This window comes from Phocoena sinus, chromosome 3, assembly GCF_008692025.1.
Source record: "Phocoena sinus isolate mPhoSin1 chromosome 3, mPhoSin1.pri, whole genome shotgun sequence".
Classification (NCBI taxonomy): Eukaryota; Metazoa; Chordata; class Mammalia; order Artiodactyla; family Phocoenidae; genus Phocoena; species Phocoena sinus.
Genome location: NC_045765.1, coordinates 9,561,278 through 9,581,521, shown reverse-complemented (window position 1 = coordinate 9,581,521; position 20,244 = coordinate 9,561,278). Strand labels below are relative to the sequence as shown.

The following is a 20,244-nucleotide window of genomic DNA, read 5'->3' as shown; positions in this document are numbered from 1 at the left end:
GCCACAAGAGGTTTAGTAAACATCTATGATCTCATATAACCAAGGCCCTTTCTAACTCTAAAACTTGATGTCTCCATCTCACGGTGGACGATGGCCTGCGGTTCCAAACGAGAGCCTGAGGGCTGTAGGCATAATCTGTGTGACCAAAACAAGTGTTTCACATATTGGAAAATTTCACGTGAAATTGTCTGGACTTTCAAGCTTCTTTTCTTTTTTTTTTTCAAATTAATAATTTATTTTTGGCCGTACCACATGGCATGTGGGATCTTAGTTCCCCGACCAGGGGTCGAACCCGCACCCCCTGCATTGGAAGCTCAGAGTCTTAACCACTGGACGGCCAGGGAAGCCCTTCTAGCTTCTTTTGAAAATTTGGCTGATCTAGCTACCCTAGGCCCTCACCCTGATGCGGCAGCCTTGGCCACAGCCTTGGAAAGGTGCGGGTGTCCTGGTCACCACAGACCCTGCCTCCCTGTGAACACGCCACACATAGCAGTTAGGAGCATTGAGTCTGAGCTGCCCCCTGCATTTGAGTCCCAGCTTGGCCCTGTGGGCTGTGTGGCCTTGGGCAGTTCAGCCACCCTCTCTTCACCTGGCTTCTGTGCAGGGTTGGAGTGAGGATAGAATGAGTCAGCACCAGGTGCATGCTCTGTAGTTAGCTCTGCTTGGCCTCTGCAGATCTGAGTCTGTGACCCTGAGCCGGAGAGAGGCCCCAAGATGCATTTTCAGGGACCACCCACCACCATTTTGCCCCGAGGGTACCACCAGACATACCCAGGCACTGTAGACCATAGAGGAGAACCCCCCTGCCCCGCCCCTTGGCCATGAGGTGGGGCCAGAGCCTTTTGTGGAGGGTTCTGCCAGGCAGCCCAGTTCCCAGGGGTCCACCCTAGGTGTGTTTTGTACTGAGTGGCTGCCAGAGCCTGTTTGTGGGAAGGCGGCGCCCCCTGCTGGCACCCTGAGGGAAGCGATGCCCACGCGAGGGAGCCTCAGGTCTTCCACAGGGCGTGGCGCCCAGGAGGGTAGAAGATCAAGCCCACTGGGCTACTGATCCCTTCCCCCAGGCCTGGTACTGCTAGGGACTGAAGCCATGTGGTACCCACCCCTCCCCAGACTTTCAGGCTGTGGGACCTTAGCTGAGCTATGCAGATGGGAATTTCTGCTTTTAATCCAAAGAGACAGAAAGAAAACTCAGCAAGAAGCTGGGCTACCCCCCACGCCATTCCCCAAACCCCTCTGGGGACAAAAGCTGTAGCCTGGCATCCTCCCCCACCCTCCAGGACCCACACAAAAACCTAAACAATTGGAAACGTGGGCAGATCCCAGGTCTGTGCTTGTGCCAGTGCCAGCCACGGGGATTCACCCGCTGGGCACGGTACCCACGAGAAGGCCAGCTGGACTCCAGCACCGGAGGCAGGGTCTCTTAGGGGGTCAGGATCCCCACAGGAGGGACCGACAGAGTGGGGATGTACCTCTGCATGAGGTGTTGGTTCCTTGGCTCTGCTGGAGCTGGACCCTCCAGGGGCCTCAGGAACCAGCCTGGAGTCACAGGACCAGGTGGGAGCAAGAAGGGACCTGCCCCTGCTCTTCTCAATATCGCCTCTTTTTTCGTCCCATTTCAGTCCTGGTTCCTCTGATAAGATCAACAAAAGAAATGGCAAAATGAAAAGAAGAGGTTCCTCAAAAGGGGGGAGAAGAAATTTTGAGACGTGGAAAAAAATCCCCCAGCCCAGCCCAGCCCCACCGAAAAGCAAAAATTAGACGTCGTCAGCCACTCAGCCCTTCTCTCCTCCAGCCCGGGGACCCCTGCAGGCCCCCAGAAGCAGCTCAGTTCTCGGAGAGCCTCAGAAGAGGTCTCGGTGGAGCTGTGCACCAGCAGCCAAGCAGAAAGAAACATGCAAAACGGACTCTGTCAAGTACAGGACAGAAAGAAAGGATGCAGAACTGCCTTCCTCCCCCCATACCCCGTCCCGGCCTTCTGGGGAAGGAGCAAAATCCCCAAACAAAGCAACCAGCACAATTCTGAAGGGGCCTGTCCCCCACCCTCACCCTTCCCAGGGGAACCCCACCCTCGACTAGGGCCGGAGCTTCACTAGGGAGCTCAGAGGACCAGCTTGTAAAGATGATGGGGTGCAGATCCAGAGGGCTCTCCCCTCCAGACTCCACCCCCTCCCTCCCTCACTGCCTTTGCCTCTGGCTTCTTCCCCCAGCTGCTCTGGACCGGGTGAGGCAGGGTAGCCTCGCGATGTCCCTCTGCCCCGCCCTCGGGCTAGAAGCCCCCCAACCCCGGCTGGGCAGGGGGCATCTCCCGGAGCTAGTTTTGTGCTCCCAGAATGGAGGTTGTTCTACCACCCGACCCTGAGCTGCAGGGGCAGTTCCCCGGGCCCCAAACCCCTCTGTACAGTCCATAGGAAAAGGTCGGAATGCTCTAGACAGCCCATCCCAGCCTGGGACAGGTCCCCTCTTCCCTCTCTCCCAAGGCAGGCCAGGAAGGTCACCGTCCTGACATGCTACAAGTGAGGGGAGGTGGGCCCCAGGTTGCCCCCACACCCCAGCCCCGCATGCAGGTGCCCTCGCTCCGCCCCATCGGTCCCTGCCCCTGCCCCTACGCAGACAGCCCTGCTGTGGCCGGGCCGGAGAGTGGAGCAGAAAGGGGACCCCGGAGTCGAGCGAGGAGGACGAGGCAGCCGCCGCTGCCGTTGGCTAAACCGCCACCCGCGCTAGGTAGGCGTCCTGCTTGCCGACTTTCAGTTCCTTTGGAGGGTGTTGGGTGTCGTCCTTTTTCAGAAGTGTTTTGGAGCTTTCTCTGCCTCCCCTTTCCCCCACGCCACCCCCACGGCCACTTCTCTCTGGATTTCAGCTGTAATGTCTTTACTCTTTATTTAGGGGTGGGGCATTCATTGTTTCGGTCTTTTTGCTGTTGCAATTGGGAACTCCTCCATTTGAGCAACTTGGGAACAATTTGGTAACACACCACAAGAAGTAGCTCTCCCCCACCACCACCACCACAGCCCCCTCCTCCCCCAAGGGATGGTTGGGGGCCTGTCCAGAGGGTCTTCAGAAGCCCCCCTGGGAGGGAGGGGAGCAAACAGCACGCCCAGCCCGCCTCCAGGGTGTGACTTGGCCCCTCTGGCTTGTCTTTCTGTGCCTTACTCCCTCCTCCCTGCATCTTGGCCCCCTTCTGGAGTCCTTGTGCCTCTCTCTCTCTCTTTCTCTCTCCTTCTTAACTGTATGAAAACACAAAGCACAGGTCAGGATCCTCTGAAAGTCAATCAACCCAACGTTGCACCACACAGGGGTGGGTTATGGGCTTTATTTATTGTGAATCTAGTTTGTGAGGCTGTGGCCCCAAGCAAAGGGAGGGAAGGAGGGGAGGGAGGTGGCTGGAGAGGAGAGGAGAGCTCTTACCTGGGGCAAAAGGGGCCAGCTTGAGTGGTGCCGCCTCCCCAGCTGGAAGCCACAAGGTGGCTGGCCCCAGGGGTGGCTTTTGTTGGAAGTTGAGCGAAGCCCCTCCCGCATCCGCGTGTAGCCCTCGAGGAGGACCGGGTCTGAGAAGCAGGGGATAGGGGAATCCGCGGAAGCCTGGGGGTCGTGGGGAGTAGGGCGGGGGGTGGGGGGCCGGGTGGGCCGGGCGTGACGCGCGGTCAAAGTGCAATGATTTTTCAGTTTGGTTGGCTAAACAGGGTCAGAGCTGAGAGGGGAGCAGAAGGGACCCCTGCCCCCCTGCCCGGCCGCACACGCCCCTTCCCTCGAAGACAATCGGGGCCGCGGGCGCGGTGGGTCCTCGGGGGCGGGGGTCTGCGGGGCGCCCGCCCAGGCGAGGTCGGAAGCTGCAGGCCAGCTGGGCCGGGGCGGGAGCGCGCCCTGCAGGGCTGCCGGGGTGGGCACGGGGGTTGGGGGCCGCTCCTTTCCTAAGTGTTGTTGTGAGGGGCAGGCGAGGGGCGACGAGGGCGACAGGAGATGTGGGGACGTGTTAGAAGAGAAAAAACCCACAAAAAATATATATGGGGGAAATGAACTTTTTTTTTTTTTCATTGAACCAAGTGCAATGCATCAGAGAGTTTTCCTATCTTTGTATGTTAAGAGATTAAGAAAAAAAAATTCTATTTTTGTTGTAATGTCCTCGCGGCTCTGGGGACGCTAAAAGAACCGGGCCTGCCCCGCCTTGTGCGGGGGTAACGAAAGCTGAGTGTTTTTTCCTTTTTTTTTTTTTTTTTGTTCTTTTTTTCTTTTTTTTTTTTTAAGTCGTTTTCCTGCGTTGACGAGGATGATCTGGGGTTTTTATTTGTTTCGTCGTTCGTTCTCGGTTTCGGTGGGAGGGCTGAAGGAAACGTTCACATTTTAGAATTGAAAAATAAAAAAAACAACACCTCGACATTAAAAAACCAACACAAGATCAAAAAGGAAAAGGACGAGAGAAAATTATTTTAAAGATAATTCAACATAAAAACCCTGGTGCTTCTTACATTATAAAGTACGTTTTAAAAAACCCACAAACTATTATACATAAGTTTATGAATCAATTAAATATCCTGCACTTGTTAGGAACACGCATATCCCTTCTTTGTTGAGTTTAACGGAACGGGACAGCGGCGTGCGCCCGGCGGCGGGCTGCTCTGGCCGCGGGTCTCCCCGGGCGCCCCCTCCCCGGGGCCCAGCGCCCCCTCCTCGCCCCATCCCCGTCCGGGCCCGGGGGCGCGGCGGCGGGTCCCCAGCCCCTCCCCCGCAGAGGTCAATGCCAACGAACAAACGTCCCCTCCCTCCCTCTCCAACCCGAGCGTCCTTCTTTGAGCCAGACGCCAACTTGACCCTCACCAGCATTATCAGGAGCGCGCTCAGCAAGTTGGTAGTTTCTCCCCTCCCCCGCCCCCCACCGCTTCCCTGGCGCCCGCGACTCAACATCACCCTCCCACCCCCACCCCGGTCACCCTCCGGGGAGTACGGGGAAGGCTCGACGCTCCAGGACAGGACCAGCCAAGCTGACAGGTCGATTCGCCCAGGCCCGCGCACGCACGCACGCACGCACACGGCCCCGCACACAGCCCCATCCTACCCTGCAACCAACCCCGTCGACTGCCTTACACACCCGCCCCCGCGCTGGCCGGCCGACCTAGTGCCTTGTTCTCACCCCCGTGCTGGCGGAGCGGACGCCGCGCTCTGGGTCCCAGAGGGGCCGGGTGGCTCAGACGACCCACCACTTCCCCACCCCGACCGTGCTGAACGGACACCCCCCCCCCCCACACACACACACGAGAGAAAATAAAGGAGCAATAAAGTCACGAGAACTTACGTCCCCCAATCGAGAGCCCGAGGGGCACCCCAGCCCCGCCTCTGCTCCCCCCCACCCACCCTTGGGGCGCCCCCCTCCCCCCGCAAGCCAGCCTGGGCCAGCCCCGCTTCGGCCCCGGGAGATCCGTGCGCCCGACCAGCACCAGCATCGCGGACCGCAAAGGCCGCCCGTCCCGTCAAACAAGTTTCTTCTTAGGCTAAGAAACGCAGTATATACGAGTATCTCTATATATAGTACTAATGGATTTGGTGTGCTTCCCCCTTAGCGTCCCCGTCCCTCCGCTCCTCTTCCTTCAGCCTGGTCTCCCCCTCTCTGCCCTCCACCCCCGTCTCTGCACTGAGATACATAAGAAACAAGGGTAGTTTACTGTCTGTTTTGTTTTCTGGGTTTTCAGTGTCCTAGCGGAATGCAAGTAGGCAGCCAGCCCGTACGTTCCCTCTCCGCCCCGCCCCACCCCACCCCGCCCCCGTCACTGCGCTTCTGTTATACCATCTTTGCCTGACTCTCTCCGGCTTCTCCATTGAATGGCTAATGTGTATGTGAAATAAAGAAATAAAGAAAAACAAAAGCAAGAGCGCCTGAGCCTTCGCTAACGCGATCGTGCGGGAGAGTTTCGGGGGATCGGTGGGGTGGGGCCGCCGCATGGATTCTGCGCCTCTCTCCTCCCGCCAGGCCGGCGGCCGCCACCGTCGAGGAGCGCGTATCTCTTGGTCTCCGGGAGGGGGCGCCGGTGAGAAAGGAGTAGGCTCTCCGGTCCCTCCCCACCTCCCTCGGTGACCCCAGCACGTAAAAATGCGGCACCACTTGGGTCCGATGACCGCTCTGACGTGTTGGTTCCCGGGTCTCTCCCCCGGGAGGGGTACGCGGACAAGGCCACTTCCAGCGGGCGGTGGGCGATAAAAGGGTCTGCAGGGCCCCTGGGGGCGACGGTCGCCCTTCCAGACCCCCGGGCCCTTTCCCCTGTAGGGGACTCTTCACTGGTCCTTCTTCGGGGGAGTTATCTCCAGGGCAGGCGCTGAGCGTCGTCCGCCCCTTCCTGGACGGCCCTGGGCTGAGTTCCCAGTGCCCTTCGGCTCAGAGGCGACACCGTGGAGGTCATCGCACCTCCGGACTCACAGCCGCTTTTTCTGTCTTGATGGGTCGGCCCGCCCCACCGGGGCTGCCATCGGGGCCGCCTGGGGGCGCGGGCTGCGGGCGCGCCACCACCTCGGCCCTGCGACAAGGCCCGCGGCGGGCGCCGTCGTCCAGGGCTCGGTGCGCCGGCCGTTTGCGGGGCCCTGGAGGGGCGGAGCCTGCGGCCAGAGCCGCTGCCTGGTCGCGCAGCAGCCGCACCAGGAAGCCAATGTATTTCATGGCCAGGCGGAGCACCTCGTTCTTGCTCAGCTTCCGGTCGGGCGGGTGCGTTGGCAGCAGTTTCCTGAGCTCGGCGAAGGCGCCGTTCACGTTCTGCTGCCGCCAGCGCTCCCGACTGTTGGTGAACACGCGCCGGGCCACCTTCTGGGGCTGGTGCCCTGAGGACAGGAGTGGCACGGTTGGCGCCATGGCCCGGGGGAGGCAGGCACCCCCACCTGCTCCCAGGCTCCCAGCACCCTCATGGAACTTCAGCCCCGGCGGGGAGCTGGGCCTTTCTCCACCCAAGGGATACACACGTAGGATCCACGTGTAGCGCTCCTGCCAGTTAGCAGCCCCCCGCAGCCCCACCTCTAAGCTGCCTAGGCAAGGACTATCACAGGCCCAGGCTGCAGACAACTGAAGCCTTCTGTACCTCTGTCTACACCTTGATGTTAAGGGCTGAAATTCTCCAGGGAATGTGGCTGTCGGTCCGGGGAGCTGTCCCTATGGTTCTCATTCTCATTCTGAGAGTTTCTCTCCCAGTGATTGTGGTGCCGTTCGTGTCTCAGGTGGCCTTGTGAACTCCTGGTATATCTAAATGGCTGTGGTGTGTGATCATTGCCGTGCGGTTGTGCTTGTGTGGCTAATTCCTGTGTGGCCATGGACCTCAGTGGCTGTGGTTGCGGTCCTGTGGCTCTCTCTCTCTCGTGTGGCTGTCTCTTGGATGGTTGCTGTCCTGTGGCTGTTTTCTGTGTGCCTGCGCATGTGCGTGGCTGTCGTTTTGAAGCCCCCGTGCCACGCTGTGTCTTGCCGCGACTCTTTGTGGCTCATTGGGTGGCTGTGCTTGTGTGGAACCGGTCATTTGTCTGGGGTTTTGCACGTGGGTGTAACCTGCCCGAGTACTGAGGCCCTGTGTGGGCTGTCCTGTGTATGTCTGCGTGCGATGTCACATAACCTTGCCCTGTGGACGGCTACGTGACAGACGTGGGCCCCAGCAGAGATGGCTGGGCGAACACAAACCCATACTCACCCTCAGCCAGCTCCAGCTCACAATGGCTTGGTCTCCGCTTCAGCCGGCTGCTAGGGAAGGTGCTGAAAGGTCCTGCCGGCCCAATGTAGAGGCTGTAAGGGGTCGTGGGTCACTAATGCCTTGTGGGTAAGGACCCTGACCCCGGATTCCCCCCAGGCCCCAGTCCCCCACTGACCTGTTGAGGAAGGGGTGAGGGTGGTAATGCAGGGCCAGGGGCGCTGGGGCGGTTCCCAGGGTGGAGAGTTGCAGCAGCGGGGGACGGAGGGTGCTTAGTTCCGTGGTGGCCATGGCTGCCCCTGGGGGCCTGGTGTGGCCCAGGCTGATCACTGGCACGCCAGGGGGCAGCCTGGGTGGCGAGGAGCCTCTGTGGCCCATCTCCTCCGCCTTTGGGGGCCCAGGCGAGGCAGGCTTTGGGGGCGGGGCAGGCACTGGGCTGGGGGCACACACCATCTTGGCCTTCTCGGTCATGGTGGGGCCCACCTCTGCCTGGGCCTCGGGCGGGCACATGGACCCCGAGGGGGTGCTCACCTGTGGGAGGAAGGAAGCCAGCGGGGAGGGGGGAATCAGAAGCCACCCCCCACCCTTAGCCCAACAGAGCCCTCAAATGGGAAGAAGACTGGAGGGGGGTGGCAGTTCAGTGGGCAAAGACAGGTGCAGGGTGGGCCCAGAAACTACCAGGACATGGGAGGGGGGCCAACACAAGGACAGGAGGTGCCCACTGAGGTTCTGGGCAGCACTGAGCTCAGGAATGCTGCTTCTGAGCTGTCTGTGACCCATGAGGCCTTAGTTGTAGAGCCCCTGAGCCAATTTCCCTTCTTCCAGAATCCCCTCTCGCCTGGAGCCTGGAGGGAAGGGCAAGGCAGGGAACCCATGATGGACCCTTTGACCACAGGGTGCCCCTGTAACCCTCAGATCTGATCCCAAGACCCTTCATTGACACCATGGACCTTGGAATCCCTCCACGATTGACTGACCCTTCACTGACCACTGCCCCCTGGCTGACCATGTGGCCCTCAGCTATAACCCTGAGGCTCTTCCCATTGTCTCCATGTCAGACTCTGAAAGTCCTCCATAATCACTCCAGTGACCACGCCCCCACCCGCTGAAAATGTCCCCTTTACGAACCCTGTGACCCCACTGCTGACACTGACTCCAGATGCTAACCCTACTGCCCAGCACAGAGTCATGCCCTAATCCTCCCTCTGGCTCTTGTGTCCTCCCCACCCCCCATCAGTATCCACCCCTTTGCACCCTGCTTCCACATCCCTGGTCACTCGTGGCCTCATGGCCTGGCGTGTCCCAGCAGTGTCTGGGATTCCTGGCCCCCCTGCCCTGTCTTCCCTAGCTAGGCCTGGTCTCTCACTTAGTGGGCCCCCTAGATGAATGAAGGAAGGAACGAATGAATGAATGTCGTAGGGTCCGGGATCCCCCAATTTCAGGCCCACGCCACCCTTACCCCAGCACTGCTCCGGATGCCTGCTGATGGCCGTGACTCTGTCCTTCAGGTCCAGGATGTGGTTCCGACTTCAGGCAAGGCACCGCCGCCCACTCGGGCCCCTGCGCTCCGTGCTGCTGGCAGCCGGAGGCCCTGTCTGGGCCGCAGCATCAGGCCGCCCCGCTTCCTTGGCTCCCAAGGGCCACCGCGGCGGCGGCGGCAACAGGGTAGGTCCCTCCAGGGAAAGTGAGCAGCTCCGGGCCGCCTGCCCTCTCCCCGCCCCTGGCGGCCGGGTTTCCTCCCTCTCACCCCTGGCGCAGCGGCCGGAGGATGCTGGGCCAGTGCAGATAAGGGCCTGGCTGCCTGGCCGCGCCTGATAAGGAGCCGGGCTGACCCCGGAGGAAACCAGCGGGCGGGGATCTCCTAGCGCGGGCCTCAAGTCCCCGCCCCCAGCCGGCACATGCAGGACTGACTGTCACCCCTCAAGGCCTCACCCTCCATCCCCCCAGGCACTGAAGGATCCCAGCCAGGGTGCACACCCCTAGGAGTGAGGTGCCCAGTTGCATGCAGAAGGGACACTGAGGCAGGGATGGATGCAGTGGTCCCTATGTCACTTGGGTCTCTCCTCCAGCTTTGAATACCCCTTGCTGTGTCCGTGCTGATGGGGGTGGAGGAGAGCTCTTTCCGGCCCTGCTGGGGCCTCGTGACCCAGGGGCCCCCTTCTCCTCTCCTCACCCTGCCTGGTTCCTCTTTCTACAGAGTGCCTCCCCGCCTTTCTGCCAGCCCCACCCTGGAGTGGGGCACTGACTGGAGGGCAGTTCTGACAGTTTGGCCTTGGGTGTCCAGCCTAGGCAGGTGTCTTGCCCCCCCGCCCCCACCATGCACTATCCACACCACCTTTCCAGGCCCAGGAGGGTGAGGGGAAGTGCCACAGCTGGGGGAGATTTCCTCCCATGCCAGAGCTGGCAGAACCTTCTAATAGGTTCCTCCCCAGCAGGCCCCCACAATCCTGGGCCTCCACATCACAGGATCACATAGCCCCAACTCAGAGGTCCTTGGCCCCCATCCCACAGTGGGGGCCACTTCAGGGTGGACAGTGATAAAGAGGCATTGGGTAAATATCTCGGAATGGCGGTAAAGCTCAAGTTCCTGCTGGGCCTCACAAAGGGAGGGGTGCTGGGTACCACAACGTAAGCAGTGACACTGTCAACATAACACTGTCCCTTATCCCCAGCAACCTCCCACCGGGTCAGTCGTCCTTTGCCCAGTGCGTATCTGGGTGACTGCAGGAGCCCCAGGCAGGCCCTCAGCTGCCCCCCAGCACCGAACTATCGCCCCCCCCACTCAGGAATCAGGTGAAGCCCAGGACCCCACAAGCAACCTTCCTACTGCCCCAGGGAAGCAAGGGTACAGTTCTAAACATACGAGTTAACTCTGGTATCCCTACAGGGTGGGTTCTGGAATTAGGTTCATTTTACATATGGGGATGAAACAAGGTAAAGGGCGCCTGCAGGGTCCCACAGCTACCACGTGGCAGGGTGGGGATTCTGCCCCAGGCCTCTTCGTTAACGCTGCCACCCGCCGCTGCCCTGGGGGGGAGGGGTTGCAGCAGGCTGCCGGGTGCCTCAGTGTGCGAGCCCGAGGGGCCGCAGGGCAGGAAGCACCTGGTCCGGAGCGGATGCATGAGGCGCCTGGTTCCGGTCCGGCTTCCGCCACCGGGGCCCTGGCGGGAACTGGGCCAGAGAAACCAGTCGGCGAGGTGGCGGCGGCGGGGGCGCGAGTCCATAAGCGGGCGCGGGGTCTAGAATACCAGCCTGCGCGCGTGCCTGCGTCCAGGGGGCGCGCCCACGCTGGGAGGGTGGGAGGAAGGGGAAGGGGGTAAAGGTCCCTGCGGGCGTGAGCGCACGGCTGCCGCCCCGTGGCCACCTCGGGAACGGCAGGCGCCAGCAAATGGGTGGCTAAACACCTTGCGGGAAGACGATCAGCTCCCCACCTCTCCGATACAGACAGAACACTCCCGTCAGAAACAATGACAACACTTCATTCGGGCAGGGACAAACACAGCCCAGGTGCACAGAGCTCCCCAAGGGAGTTAAAACAGATGGACAGAGGAACAGACCCCAGACAAGCAGCTGAAGAGATGGACAGAGCCCCTCCAGCAGATGGACAGACACACCACAGGCAGCCTCCCCATTCAGACAAATGACAGTCAGGGGAAGGTGAAAAGTCTTTATTGGCTCAGTCTTCGCCTGGACCAGCAGCAGCCCCAGGCCCAAGGGGGTTCTGATCGGGGGCCTCTGGACAGTCAGTGGGGGTGGCTTCAGCAGTGGCCTTGGGCATCAGGGGGCTATGCGAGTAGCAGCACTGCTCCCCACGCTGGCAGGTGCCCTGGTGGGAGTATGATGGGTGTGAATGAACCCTGGCCCGGAGCTCAGCAGCCTCTGCTGGGTTCCCTCCCTGGATGGGGAGCTCACTCCCACACACTTGCCTGGCCCCAGTTCTCCCAGCCCTGCCTGCCCATTGGCCCAGCCCTGTTGCCGGGAGGCGAACCCATGTGTGCTTCAGTGGGGGCTGGGGGGCACCTCACCTCCTTGAACCTCTTGCAGGGAAATGTCTTGAGATGGGCAGCCCGCTGGGCCAGGTCCTCATCCGGCTCCTTTCGCTTATTTTGGAGCAGCTTGCGTCTCTCTTCCACAGCTTCGCCTGCCGCCTTGCCTCTGCGTAGGGAGATGAGTAGCGGAGGCTCCGTCTGGCCTCCGTGCCCACTCCCCCCAGCCAAGCCCCACCCCCATCCCACTCTCACTCACCGTGGCCGGGCGCGGGGCCGGGGACCCCAGTTGGCCTCGGGGTTGGCCTGGAAGCGCTTGAGTCCTCGCTGGCGGGAGCTGGGGTTGGCATCGTCCCGGATGGTGAAGTTGGCCTGCAGCCTAGGGAAATGAGGGTGGGGGCTGAAGGGCACCTACCAGGCAGGCGGGCACACACCACCCAGGCCGCCTGCCCACCTCAGTGCAGCTCGACGTGCTTTGGGAAAACTGTGTCTGCAGACGTCAGGTTTCTATCATTCATTTAATAAACATTTATCAAGTGCCTACGGTGTGCCTAAAGTCTGCTGCCGGTAAAGCTGACATTCTAATGCACAAGACAGGCAAGCAATGGGGCAAATCAGAAATCAGCAAACTATAACGTGTGAGGGCATGAGATTAAGAGTTTTGGGGAGTCTGGGAGCCATGCAGAGGCCCTGAGGAGGGGCTGTGCCTGGTGAGTTTGGGTGAGGAGGCCAGTGTGGAGTTGGGGGTGGTGGAGGTGGACGAATGAGGGCAGGGAGGTGAGGGGGAGATGGTGCAGGGCCTGCAGATAGAACTGTTTCTAGTGAGTCAGGTGGGAGCCACGGAGGGTTCTGAGCAGAGGAGGGACGGGATCTGACTTGTGCTCACAGGTGCCCTCTGGCCGCTGCGGGGGGAACAGAATGCGGGGGGAGGAGAGCTGGGGGACCAGGGTGAAGGCCACTGCACTGGTCCAGGTGAGCAGTACTGGGGCCAGAATAGGGTGAGGGCAGAAGGGGAGGGAGAGAGGTGGATGGATTCTGGATCTCACTTCAAGAATGAGCGTGTGTCTGTGAGGAGAAGGGTCTGTGTCGTCTGCTTCCCGTGCCTGCGGGCAGCCGTATCCGTGCCATGCCCCTACCTGGGCTCCACACTGAGAATGCGGAATGCCGGACTGGTCTCCGACAGGCGCTCCCGTTTCACCGGACACTCCTTCTCCTGGGAGGCAAAGGTCAGAGGTCAGAGGATGCTGGCACTGACCATCCCCTGCCTTCCCAATTCCGTCTGGTCAGGCCTGGCCTCACCCAGCAGCGCATGATGTCCCAGAGGGCCGAGGAGGGGGCGTCCGTCTTCACGGCATTCTTACAGGCGTGGGAGAGGGAGACCCGGAAGCCAGCATGGAGGAGGGCAGACCTGGGGAGCGGGAGGGATTGTGAGAGGGAGGGGAAGGCTGGACCCCAAAGTCGGTGCTGACCTGTGAGTGTGACCCTTGTTTCACAGACTGGCGTGGCCGGACACCTCCTGGTGACTACATTGCCTGCGTAATGCCAACCACCTTAACGGTAAGACTATCCCCGTGGCCAGGGCTCATGGCTTCCAAGAGCTGTTCTAAGCTCTTGTGCATGAGAAGCCCTACACCGGGGTTATGTTTGATCTCCATTTTATAGGGGACTCCAGTCCAAGAGGGACCCGACTTGCCCAAGGGCACCCAGGGGTCAGGCAGAGGCTCCACCCCGGGCCCGGCCTCACCTCAGCTGCAGGAGCCTGGGCGTGCTACAGTGGATGGCGCTGCTCAGCTGGTCCAGCGTGTAGTAGAGAGGTACATCCAGGAGCTCCTGCGAGAGAGGACGGGGTGGGTGTGGGGCGGACCGAGGAAGGATGGCCGGGCACCAGCGGAGCCTCCTCCCGGTCACGGCGCGGCCCCCACCTCAGCGACGACGCTCAGGACCCCACGGATCCGCTCAGCGGTGTGGAAGCGGCCAGGGTTGGCGCTCACAGCCTCTAGGACACGGCCCACGAAGTCTAGGTCGTGGAGGGGCTCTGCCCACATGGGGCCACCAAGCTATGGACACACAGGGACCAGATAAGCAGGGATCAGGACAGCCAGGACCCCCGCCTCCCCCTGGCCTTTCCCCCCGCACCCCCACCCAGCCCCACCTGGTGTCGCTGCCCACAGTGCTCACACTCTGGGGCCACAGGGGGGCCGCAGGCTGCAGAGAACTTGACCCTGCACAGAGAGGGGTGAGGTCGGGGGTGGTGACCCTGGCTGGGATGCCCCCTTCACCTTCCTCCCCAGCTCACCCTTGCTCACCGGCCACCGGAGGCTCCTGAAGCTTTGCCAAGGCGCTGGAGGTGGAACGACCCGCAGCCCACACACTGGAACACCAGCGCCTGCTTGCTGTGGGAGACCAGGGTGGCCACCAATTCCTAGAATTGCCACCACACCCCAACTCTTCCCTCAGGCTGACTGGGTCCCCTCTGGGCTCCCCAGGGCAGCCTTCCCTCCCCCCGCCCCGGGAAAGGCCCCGTTTCCTCCCTCATCCATCACCCTTCCCTGCCCCAGGCTAACCTGGCCGAGGCCTTGACCTTGGCCTGGCCGGTGAAGACACGGACAAAAATGCGCACGTAGAAGTCAGCGCTGATGCTCAGCAGGGGCACCACAAAGCGCTGGTAGCAGTTGGCGTGGAGGTCCAGGCTGTGTAGGACAATCCTCAGGGCCTGGCGTGGGGGATGGGTGCCAGCCATCAGTCCTGCCCCCACTGCCACCTCCCCTACAGGGAGCCACACAAGGTGGTCGCAAGTACAGGGTCAGGGCCGGCTCCCCGGGTTCTCAGCCCAGCCCTGAGTGACCCTTGGCAAGTGAGAGCCTCAGTTCCCTCATCTATGAAATCACACCAGTCTGTCTCTTTAAGGCCCTGGCACTAAATGATTAAGGAAGGGACTTCCCTGGCGGTCCAGTGGTTAAGACTCCACGCTCCCAGTGCGGTAGGCATGGGTTCCATCCCTGGTCGGGGAACTAAGATCCCACATGCTGTGCAGCACGGCCCTCCCCCCCCCGCAAAAAAAGATTAAGGAAAGCACAGGCCCAGTAAACCAAACCTCTTCCAACTAGCATTCTCAGCATGCCCCATGCTGTGTGATGTGGCACAAGGACCTGCATTCCTCTGGGCAGGATACTGGGTGCTGCGAACTACTGGGGCCTTCTCCTTGCCAGAGGCTGCAGTAAGACTCTGACACGGGAAAGGAGGCAGCATTTTCCAGACTGACCTGACAACAAGGTCCTTAAGGAACGAGGACAAGAGCTCTCCTTTCCCAGCCCCTCAACATAGCCAACCCTACCTTCTTCAATCCCCATAGCAACCTGGTGGGGTCTGGGTCATCATCATACCCATTTCACAGATGCAAAAACAGAGGCCCAGAAAAGGTGAAGTCACTTGCCCGAAGCCACCAGCAAAACTAGGACCTGAACCCAGAGCCAAATGCAAACCTGGAAAAACTGCCTTTAAAAAATAATTTTGTGAAAAAAAAAAAATAATAATTTTGTGGGTTTCCCTGGTGGCACAGTGGCTGAGAGTCTGCCTGCCGATGCAGGGGACACGGGTTCGTGCCCTGGTCCGGGAAGATCCCACATGCCGCGGAGCAGCTGGGCCCGTGAGCCATGGCCGCTGAGCCTGTGCGTCCGGAGCCTGTGCTCCGCAACGGGAGAGGCCACAACAGTGAGAGGGCCAAGTACCGCAAAAATAAATAAATAAATAATTTTGTGGACAACCCTGATGGCGCAGTGGTTAAGAATCTGCCTGCCAATGCAGGGGGCAAGGGTTTGATCCCTGGTCCAGGAGGATCCCACATGCTGCGGAGCAACTAAGCCCGTGCGCCACAACTACTGAGCCTGCACTCTAGAGCCCGCGTGCCACAACTACTGAGCCCACACGCCGCAACTACTGAAGCCTGCATACTCTAGGGCCTGCGTGCTGCAACTACTGAGCCCGTGTGCTGTAACTACTGAAGCCCACGCGCCTAGAGCCCATGCTTGACAACAAGAGAAGCCACCGCGATAAGAAGCCGCACACCACAACAAAGAGTAGCCCCGGGTCGCCGCAACTAGGGAAAGCCCGCGCGCAGCAATGAAGACCCAACGCAGCCAATAAATAAATAAAGAAGCATAAAATTAGAGATAATAATAATAATTTTGTGGGAGTTCCCTGGTGGTCTAGTGGTTAGGATTCCAGGCTTTCACTGCTATGGCCTGGGTTTAATCCCAGGTTGGGCAACTGAGATCCTGTAGGTCATGCAGTGCAGCAAAAAAAAAAAAAAACCCCACAAAAACAAAGAAAAGAAAATCGCAAAGTTGTTGAAGTAGAGAATACTAGAAAGAATAATGTAATCAGCCACTCTTATCCTGGGCAAAACTACTGCCCCACCCCACCCCCAAAGGACCATATTTGGCAGCCATGCTCTCAGGAACTATGCGGGTTAAAGAACGTGCTTGTTGGGACCTCCCTGGTGGCACAGTGGCTGAGACTCCGTGCTCCCAATGCAGGAAGCCCGGGGTCGATCCCTGGTCAGGGAACTAGATCCCACATGCGTGCCGCAACTCAGAGTTCGCATGCCACAACTAAGGAGCCCGCCTGCTGCAACTAAGACCCAGCACAACCAAAAAAATAGATAAATATTAAAAAAAAACAAACAAAGAACGTGCTTGTCATCAAAATCCTGGGATGGATCTGGCCAAGCAGGTCTGGGGGTGGGAGGAGAGTCGGGAGGCCCCTCACCATCTCGTGGCAGGCCCGGCTCTTGAGGGCCATGGCCCCGTACTTGCTGTAGCATGTCTCCCCACTGTTCCCCGCCAGCACTGCCATGTCTGTGCAGGTCACACACAGCAGCCCTGTGGGGAGGGACCCGGCAGTGAGGACCCTCCAACACCCCAAGCCCTGCTCAGTACATAACCCCCACCCACCCATCCCCACCCCGCCCTTGCATCAGGCTGGCCTCACCTCCTTCACTCACAGCCTGCACAGCTGCATCCAGGAAGGGGGCGGGGCTGCCATAGGGGTCCAGGTCAATGACATCAAACCGCTCCGACGCCTTCTGATGCTGGTACATCAGCATCCTAGGAGCGAGAGGGCCAGGTCCTCAGCCCCCTGCACCAGGGACCCATGCTGTCCCCTACACACGTTCACTCATACAATGTGATGGTTTGGGCCTGGACTTGGGGGCCAGCCGCGTGGCTTCAGATCCTGGCTTATCCAGCTGCTGACTATAGTAACTTTTCCTCCTTGGGTCTGTCTACCTATCTAACAGCGGCAATAATAATAGGGAATTCCCTGGCGGTCCAGTGGTTAGGACTCCGTGTTTTCACTGCTGAGGGCCTGTGTTCAATCCCTGGTCGGGGAACTAAGATCCCATAAGCCATGCAGCGCGGCCAAAAAAAAACCCAAAAACAAAAAAACGGAAAAACAAGATGGCAATAATAATAGCCAATACCGATGCAGCACGTATTTACCTGACACTGTTTCAAGCGGTTTATAAATGTATTAACTCATCTAATCACACAATCTTCAACAGATTTGAAACTATTGTTGTTCTTTGCAGGTGAGAAAATGCAAATGCTCCTGACCATGTAATTTATAACTGCAACCCTTCCTTCGTCCATCCCTTATACCCTGTTATTTCACCCCTGCCTCCAGCACTTCTCACCTCTAGTTTACTACACAGTTTATTTATTTGTCATGATTATTGGTTATCATCTGTGTTTCCTATTAGATTCTTTTTTTAAAAAAAAAAAGATTTATTTACTATTTATTTATTTTTATTTATTTTTGGCTGCGTCGGGTCTCTGTTGTGGCACGCGGGCTCTTCGTTGGCGCGTGGGCTTCTCTCTAGTTGTGGTGTGTTTTCTCTCCTCTACTTGTGGCACGCGGGTCGCAGAGCGTGTGGGCTCTGTAGTTTGTCGCACGCAGGCTCTAGTTGAGGCGCGCGAGCTCAGTAGTTGTGGTGCGTGGCCTTAGTTGCCCCGCGGCATGTGGGATCTTAGTTCCCTGACCAGGGATCGAACCCGCGTTCCCTGCGTTGTGAGGTGGATTCTTTGCCACTGGACCACCAGGGAAGTCCCCCTATTAGATTCTAATATGGTCAAGAAAGCAAACATTTTAAATTCATTTATTTTCTGTAAAGGGTCAGGTAGTAAGTATTTTAGGCTTTTTGGGAGACATATGGTCCCTATCACATATTCTTCTTTTTCTAAACCTTTAAAAATGTGAAAAACATTCTTAGATGGCAGGCCGTAAAAAAACAGGCTGTGGGCCTCGCAGGCTGTAGTTTGCTGACCACTCCACAAGGTCAGGGATTTTGTCTGTATTGTTTACCGATGCAGTCCTGACAGGCAGAATGGCTCCTGGGGATTTCCCTAGTGGTGCGGTGGTTAAGAATCCACCTGCCAATGCAGAGGACATGGGTTCGAGCCCTGGTCCAGGAATATCCCACATGCTGCGGAGCCACCAAGCCCGTGCGCCACAACTACTAAGCCTGTGCTCTAGAGCCCTCGAGCCACAGCTACTGGGCCCACGTGACACAACTACTGAAGCCTGCGTGCCTAGAACTCGTGCTCCACAACAAAAGAAGCCACCGCAATGAGAAGCCCGTGCGCCATGACAAAGAGTAGCCCCCGCTCACCGCAACTAGAGAAAGTCCATGCGCAGCAACGAAGACCCAACGCAGCCAAAAATAAATGAATAAATTTATTTTTTTAAAAAAAGAATGGTGCCTGGCACTGGATATACACTGGTTCACTTGACTGAATAGAAGTACAAGAAGTTGAGTCTAAAATGGAGACCATAATGGTACTTATTTCCACCTCCGAGCACAAGCCACACAGGTATAATCAGTAACCCCTATAAAATACAGCAACCCCTATAAAACTACTGTCTTTGTTTTATAGACAAGGAAACTCGGGCTCTAAGAGGCTAAGGCCACTCTCCCAAGGTCACAGAGCAAGGTTATGACACAGCCAGGATTTGACCCCAGGGACCTCTGTTCCAGAAAGCACCTTCCAGCAGCTAGCCTCTACTGCCCAGCACCTACCGGGCATCCGCCTGGCTGGGCTGTACAAGGTGGGCCACATCGTTGAGCTGCACATTTCGGTGCATGAGATCCACGGCCCGGGCAGAGGCATCATTGGCAACCACGGATCGGAGCCCAGGCACCTCTAGCGCAAAGCGAATGGAACGCAGGCCGGAGGCTGCCAGGCCTTCCAGCACTCGCAGGCCTTCCTGTTGGAGTAAGCAGGGAGCCCCACTCACATCCACGCCTCCATCCTCTGCTGGGCGCCAAGGAGCCCCCCCTCCCAGCTCCTATCGCTCTACCCCTCCAGGAGCCTTCCTTCTTTTACCACCCACTGGACTCCAGGGCTGCTACCTCCCACGTTCAGGCCCCACCTCGCAGATATCCCGCACGGCAGCTGTTCGAGGCTGGTCTCCCGGGGCCAGGTTTGCACCCTCTTTCACTTCGGCCTTGTCCTCCTCTTGCTCCGACAAGTCCACGACCACCTTTTGCAAATCCTTCTCACCTGGCACCTTGACTGCAGCCATCCAGACGCACGAGTTAGGGGATATCAAAGCGCCATCTGAGAAACCTCCCCCAACTCTTCAGAATACAGGAGATTCAGGGAAGAAAATCTTCCCCAAAGTCCCTGGAGAAAGGCAGAGGAGCAGAGCCCAGTGCCTGCTACACGGCTGGAGTCTTTCTGGAAGGTAAGGGAGAGAAGGGGCGGGGCAACGAGAGAGCTCTGCATGACACCCCTGCCCACCAGGAGCCTGGACCTCTACTCACTCTGGATTCCTTTGGCCCCAAGCTGAATGCGAGCAAACTCGGTAATCACAGCACATCTGCGGGAGACGGAGAGTCAGCTCACACTCCTTCATCCTCATAGACCCACTGCCCTCTGCCAAGCTGACCCCGGACTCTGCTCACGTCAGGTCCCGGTTGAACTCCTGCACTGGGTTGTAGAAAACTTCGTTTGCGCTGGGGAAGACGATCTTGGCGGCCCCCTCAGTGACCGTCGTCTCCTGAACCTCAGGTGGGCGCTCTTCTCCGCAGGGCTCGGTGCCATTCTCCATTGCCGCTGGATTTGGCGGCCCTTGGTGCTGCCCCTCCATAAACCGGGCTCTAGAGAAGCTGCGGGCGGAGCGGAGACTCAGGCTTAGCCACAGAACGATCCTCGCACGGGACATCCGCGGGCGCCTCTGCCCGCCAAGCCTAGTTCGGAGGGCGGGGGAGAGAATAGCCAAACCATCAGAGAGCTGCTTTCCTGGCCGGATGGCCTACACAAGTGTAAAGTAGGGACTAAGGAAACCCTATGACCTCAGTAAATTGACACCACCCCCCGTCTTTGGAGGACTGTCCCTGAGAAGCCGGAAGCCCTCGAGCGGGCCCACCCATGCTCCGGATCCCTCCCCGCGTCGCCCAGGCCCCCCCTCACCTTCTCTTGCAGCACCGAAAACCAAATTGGTCTCGGTGCACGTTTCCCCAGATTAGGACCTGGGCGCCGCCATGTTGGCACAGTGGGAGGGCAGATCATGTGACAGAATTTAGTCAATCGTTGATGCTACCTATAGTGGGC

The 20,244-nt window shown here is 59.0% G+C and overlaps 3 protein-coding genes across 14 annotated transcripts in view; 1 reads left to right on the top strand and 2 right to left on the bottom strand.

Annotated features, from left to right (window-relative positions):
• Positions 1-15,209, top strand: part of NFIX (nuclear factor I X) — a 128,472-nt gene extending 113,263 nt beyond the window's left edge. For 5 of the 10 annotated variants that reach the window (XM_032625443.1, XM_032625445.1, XM_032625446.1 and 2 more), the window contains one exon: positions 1,620-1,709. The gene's annotated coding sequence lies outside the window, so the exon portion shown is untranslated. Of the gene's footprint in view, positions 1-1,619; positions 5,860-13,127 lie in introns of those variants that run through there. The other 5 variants (XM_032625439.1, XM_032625440.1, XM_032625441.1 and 2 more) reach the window with 2 other exon arrangements.
• Positions 4,216-9,933, bottom strand: LYL1 (LYL1 basic helix-loop-helix family member). The gene is made up of 4 exons (XM_032625447.1): positions 9,106-9,933; positions 7,825-8,177; positions 7,650-7,741; positions 4,216-6,798 (listed from the first exon to the last, which is right to left on the bottom strand). Exons 2-4 carry the CDS (start codon positions 8,154-8,156, stop codon positions 6,383-6,385), a joined length of 840 nt encoding a protein of 279 aa, XP_032481338.1. The 5' UTR covers positions 8,157-8,177; positions 9,106-9,933; the 3' UTR covers positions 4,216-6,382.
• On the bottom strand, positions 11,294-20,239 carry TRMT1 (tRNA methyltransferase 1). 3 transcript variants are annotated; one of them, XM_032625430.1, is made up of 17 exons: positions 20,104-20,183; positions 19,596-19,799; positions 19,455-19,510; positions 19,061-19,203; positions 18,708-18,895; positions 16,622-16,737; positions 16,400-16,512; positions 14,197-14,345; positions 13,939-14,025; positions 13,785-13,854; positions 13,555-13,689; positions 13,377-13,462; positions 12,932-13,040; positions 12,769-12,845; positions 11,892-12,011; positions 11,672-11,801; positions 11,294-11,472 (listed from the first exon to the last, which is right to left on the bottom strand). In XM_032625430.1, the coding sequence occupies exons 2-17, from the start codon at positions 19,778-19,780 to the stop codon at positions 11,323-11,325; spliced, it is 1,914 nt and encodes a 637-aa protein (XP_032481321.1). In that variant the 5' UTR covers positions 19,781-19,799; positions 20,104-20,183; the 3' UTR covers positions 11,294-11,322. The 3 variants fall into 3 exon arrangements, with proteins under 3 accessions (XP_032481321.1, XP_032481322.1, XP_032481323.1); XM_032625431.1 differs by having other exon boundaries at positions 11,300-11,472; positions 19,596-19,880; positions 20,104-20,239; XM_032625432.1 differs by having other exon boundaries at positions 11,300-11,472; positions 16,635-16,737; positions 19,455-19,880; positions 20,104-20,185.
• Between the last annotated feature and the right edge of the window lie 5 nt (positions 20,240-20,244).